This window comes from Cibotium barometz, chromosome 24 (assembly GCF_041138505.1).
Source record: "Cibotium barometz isolate CiBa-2024 chromosome 24, ASM4113850v1, whole genome shotgun sequence".
Taxonomy (NCBI): Eukaryota; Viridiplantae; Streptophyta; class Polypodiopsida; order Cyatheales; family Cibotiaceae; genus Cibotium; species Cibotium barometz.
In genome coordinates this window covers 19,453,131-19,458,337 of record NC_141069.1, presented here as the reverse complement: position 1 = coordinate 19,458,337, position 5,207 = coordinate 19,453,131, and the positions used below count along the sequence as shown (strand labels likewise).

The following is a 5,207-nucleotide window of genomic DNA, read 5'->3' as shown; positions in this document are numbered from 1 at the left end:
TTGATATGGGAATGCCCTCCAAATCCTCTCCGCCACCCTCCATTCCGCATAAGAGCCAAACCTTAACTCAGATCTTGTCAACATCATACCTATGTCGCATCCTTTGGCTCTAGTGCAAGAAGTACAAAACAAAGAAAAGCGGTGGCTACAAGCACCCAAACTCTTATGCCATATCCATCACCAAAGAGCTTGTGGGGGTGCAACCGAAGTGGCAATAACCATACTTATTCTAGCCAAAATACTAGAAGATCCTACTTCCCCATCGAGTAGCACTGGGTTTTGGAACTCTTCAACTAGAAGCAGAAAGTGAACCCCAAGCCTCAATTCAAGTAGGAGCAGAAAGCCAACTCCAAGCTTAAATTCAAGTAGGAGCAAAAAGCCAACTCCAAGCTTAAATTCAAGTAGGAGCAAAAAGCCAACTCGAAGCATAAATTTGAGTTTTTGTGGTTTAATTCGCAAGGCAGCCTCAAGTTATCAGCAGTGCATTAATGTTAAAGGTGGTACATACCTTCATTGTAACTTTTGACAAAGTGCCAGATCTAAACTTCATGATCACCATCCAATTCTTCAAGCTTATTATCGGTCTCATTGTTGAGTTTTTGCATTGGGTGGCCCAGGCGTACCTTACACTAGATGACCTTCTTTGATATCAAAACCAAGGACCACATCTATAATAAATGTTTGGGTAGTACGTGGATCTAGTATCTCCACGCTTCAAGCTCCTCGCTTGTTGAGATAGTCGTATATACCTCCTACATATCTTTCCACTGCACTATTAGGTAAATTAAGTAAGACTGTGTCACCCACTACTCCTAGTATTACCACTAGATCCCTACCATCCCTCACCAAGATTGGGAAAGAGAGCCTATTAGCAGTGGATCTGCTTTCTGATACCTACATTTTGTACACATTCTAAGTACTTTATGGTAAGAGACTTGGTGATTTAGCCAAGCTTATGAGCTTATGTGTTAACACTTGTTAGTGTATATACATAGCCTAGGTTAAGCCTTTTTCATTTTGAGCCTCCTAGATACCCCATGGGTAGCTGGCCATTGGAAATGTAAGGATTTGTATATAAGGCATTTTAATTAATGGAAATACAATCACTCACTCCTATTGCCATAATTTATTTTTATTGAGCTCTTGTAGTGAATAGCTTGCTTGGTTGCTCTTCTTCTTAGTGAATGCTCTCTCTCTCTCTCTCTCTCTCTCTCTCTCTCTTATGTGCACATTATATGTGCATATACTAGGAGGCTAACCCACATTAGGCTTGTGAGCATGGGAGCATGGGAACAAGCTCTAGTGAAGCATGGATTAGGACTAACCTTAAGGGTTGAGGTTAGGGTCATGTATCCAAGGGTCACACATGAAATTGGAGAGTCAAGAGTCACTTGAGGACCCTTCTATATAATAGGAACATGAGACACACTCAAAAGATATTCTCTTGTGTAGAGGATTGTATCTACTCACCTACTATTTCACACTAGAGCTATATGCTGCTGGAATGAAGTCATATCTCTTGATGGTATGGAACATCAAGGTTAAGGTATGAGATACTTCATTGTAATTCATGTGTGTATCCCTTGGGCTCAGAGGTGGTTAGGTGGATGAGTTTATGCCTATGAAAATTATCTAAAGAGATCTTAGGGTTTTAACACTCTGTCTCTCTCTCTCTCTCTCTCTCTCTCTCTCTCTTTGTTAGCTTTATTTTCTCTCCCTCATTATGAGAAACACAAGGCATTAGGATTGAGATTGAGCTTCTTCATGTCTCTTTCTGCCCTTTCTCTCTACCAAAGCTTGCAAGGTTTCACTAGTGTGATAACACGAAAGATGCAAATGAATTGTTCTCATTAGCTAGGTTGAATTCTTTCCTAATTGTTGACCCTTTCGCTACTTCCCCTTGTTCAAGGCTATTACCATATTCTTTGGTGAACACAATGCTAGATAATCCTTGGAAGAGAGTGATGCCACTCAATTCCCACGTCAATTGGCAAGAATGCCCTAAAGATTGATACCACAAAGGTGACAATCCTCATGTTGTTTCAAATGGCAAAGTACAGGTGCGAAAAAAGCTACGTGTGATTGTAGATAGCCTCATGTTAAATAACATGTGGCTTTGTAGCTGCCCATGAGAAGCTCCATCACTAATCTTTAGAGAGGAGCAAGCTCTATGCAATCATCCATGTCTCATTAAACAATTCTACTATCATCTCAATTGCATCATCTTATACATAGTAGCTACAATAATCTACCATTTCATGGATCTTTCACATTCACATTTGCCAATCAACGACGACTTTTTGCCAATCCTTCTAGGGAATTGTTAAAAACAAGGGCCGAGATAGTAAACCCTACCACATGGCACAACAATGTAAAAATAAAAGGGTTCTTTTCTACCAACATCTAATCAATCAAGACAAACAAGTTGCAATGCACCTGAATGTAGATTCAAATTCTTGCCTCTTGGATTATAGGATGGTATTCTAGGAATGGATTGGCGGCTAAAAACAAAGGCCGAAACATTAAAACCTACCACATGACACAACAATGTATAAATAAAAGGGTTCTTTTACCAACATCAAAAAGGCTAATCAATCAAGACAAATGCACGTCATGTTTTCTTCTTCAGCTCATATGCTTGTTCCTATTGGAGTTTTCAATAGTTGATTATTGTGAGTCATAGGTTCTACAAACTTGTAAAACCGATGCCGTAAACCGATGCCAAGAACTGCCATCATAGATTTTACGTTATTTATCACAACAATAGATGAAAAGGGTGTGCTCATCTTTGCTTTTTCGAGGATGTGAGCACTTGTTCAATGAGTAGCACTATCACAACCTGGTAGGATAGCCTCCTTGATGGAGAGCAAGCAAGGAATGGCATGGGAAATAAGTTCATTCGTAATGCTAGCTTGCACAAAAAGGGGGAAAAAAGGCACAACAACATTAATTAGATCTTCCTTTTTTACATTTTGCTCATTACATTTTACTGCATGTTAATAGGGAATGAATAGCACGTAAATCAGAATACATAAGCAAACAAGAAAAAAGCAGTATTCCAAATGAAAAGTACGCTATAGACTAACCTACTTTTCTTTCACTATCTTAAACATTAGAGGGCCAAGAAGTATATTTTGAAAAACATGCACAAGCTTAACAGAATGAGGGATGGTGTGAATAGCAAGGATTTCCAAGCAAAAGCAAGGATCCAAGTACAAACCCATTATTCCCTTGAGACGTCAGGGTTCGAACTGCCGATTCCTTGAACAGGGGGAGTCATGTTGGGCTCAGCCCTTAAAGCTAAAAGCCCCAACCATTTATTTTTTGTGAAATTATTTCAAGTATCATTGAAGCTCCCCTACTGACAGGGCCCTAGCATGACAGGAAGATTGTCCTCAAACAGGCATATTAAAAACACAATAACCTGCCAGCTCTCCCCTTAAGAAGTTACAGGGTGTCTGCACATTTGCAAGAAAAGTTAATCGCACCTTTTGCATGTCAAGTACACATAATATTTGATTGCCATTCAATATTGCTGTATTCAAGTCCATTGCCATTCAACCTCTGAATGCAGGTGAATGCAAAACACACACGAGGAGGAAGACAACTTGAGGCGCATTTGTATTTGTCATCTTGTTGTGATGCATCAAGGAAAGGGGACTAGCATGGAAGTGTTAAATGTCTTGACCGAAAGTCTCGGGCATCAAGGATTTTTTTATAACAGTCAGGCCAACCGCCCCTGGTCGACGACATGCGCACTACCATCTTCACACTCAGACCAGGAAACAAAGCTCGAAAGAGAAGTTGATAATCAGCCTTGCTCATGGTTCCTCCAAACAGTTCATCCTCTTTCATTGCATCAATGGCAAATGCCATTCCCTCCAAGGACCCAGTCCATGTACTGCGAGATGTGCCAGACATCACCTCCCATGCCGTGTGAGCTTTCGCCAGGGATTGGGCAAGGGCATCTTGGTTATCCACAAAGAAGCGGTCGCCATCGCCACAAAAGGGGGGGTCTTGTTTGGAATCCGGGATGGTAGCCTCGAATTCCTCCACGTTGGAGAGAAGCTCTAGCATGAAGGTCTTATGGCATGTACGTTTTTGGTGATTCTGGGCCTGCTCTAGAGAAGCTTTGATCTGTTATGGTTTTATGGGCATATGGCTTACATAAAAATTTTCTAGATGTGAGATAAGGAACTGATGAAGCAAACCCTTGCCAAAGCACTCACCTGTTCCACCTCGCCTGTGGTGTGCAGCTGTGCCGAAAACCGAGAAGGTGCTGCCACTGTTGCCCCGCTCCTCTCACGGTCGGGAGGTAAGCCGCCACCGCCGCCGCTAACCACCCCTCGCCTCTGTGCACAGTTGCTGTTTGCAGCAGCATCAACATGAGTGTGGGAACCATACCCAAACGCAGCCCTAGGCCGGACCCATCCACTCGAAAGAGCAGGTCGCATGTACCTGAGTTTAGCAACAGCTCGCACCATCGTCCTCTTTAGGAAGAAACCTTCGGGCTCGTTGCAAACATTACAAAAAAAAAACCAAAAAAAAAACCCCCAAAAAAAACCCCCAAAAAAAAAGACATAATGCTGAAGTTTTTTCTTCTTGAAAAAATGGATATGTCAAATTTCAATATGGATTCCTTGATTTCAAAATTCTTCAGTGGTGGTAAGATTGGAGATCAAGAGTTGCAAGGATACGGGTTCCATTTCCCCCCTGTGCGAGCGAGTGATGGCATTAGTGTGTGCGCGTAGAGTAGTTGTACTTTCAAATTCAAGTTAAGCTCAAAAAATAAAAATCAATCAATCCAAAAAAATAAACTAAATGCCATTTATTTTCTAGCATGACCCTTAGAATTAGAGGGGCAAAGTAAATGGTTGATATGTAAGTTGTAGCACCTTCCTAGTTGCAAAGGTCCCCCAAATCTCGTTACCAACCAAGAATTTCACTCTGCAATGGATATAAACTACATAAGATAAACTACTAGCTTTTGTGAGTGGTAACCTCTACCCTCCAAAGACACCTCATTGACACACACATCAACATGCCAAAATTACTTCTACCTATATCTAACCCAGCATCGACCCCCCCTCCACGTGGCTGATTTTTTTGAGGTTGCACTTCCATGTGGACTCACCGTCACTTCTCCTCGCTACCTTTGCATTCCATGCAGCCGCCGCCTCTCCTTTGTCACCCCTCCTCCTCTTTGT

The 5,207-nt window shown here is 41.7% G+C and overlaps 1 protein-coding gene across 4 annotated transcripts; it reads right to left on the bottom strand.

The window, feature by feature from the left end:
• Positions 1-3,504: 3,504 nt before the first annotated feature.
• LOC147624984 (uncharacterized) lies at positions 3,505-4,569 on the bottom strand. Of its 4 annotated transcripts, none has more exons than XM_086818919.1 (3): positions 4,459-4,569; positions 4,230-4,365; positions 3,505-4,116 (listed from the first exon to the last, which is right to left on the bottom strand). In XM_086818919.1, exons 1-3 carry the CDS (start codon positions 4,482-4,484, stop codon positions 3,661-3,663), a joined length of 618 nt encoding a protein of 205 aa, XP_086675045.1. In that variant the 5' UTR covers positions 4,485-4,569; the 3' UTR covers positions 3,505-3,660. The 4 variants fall into 4 exon arrangements, with proteins under 4 accessions (XP_086675045.1, XP_086675044.1, XP_086675043.1 ...); XM_086818918.1 differs by having other exon boundaries at positions 3,505-4,137; positions 4,459-4,565; XM_086818917.1 differs by having other exon boundaries at positions 4,230-4,539.
• Between the last annotated feature and the right edge of the window lie 638 nt (positions 4,570-5,207).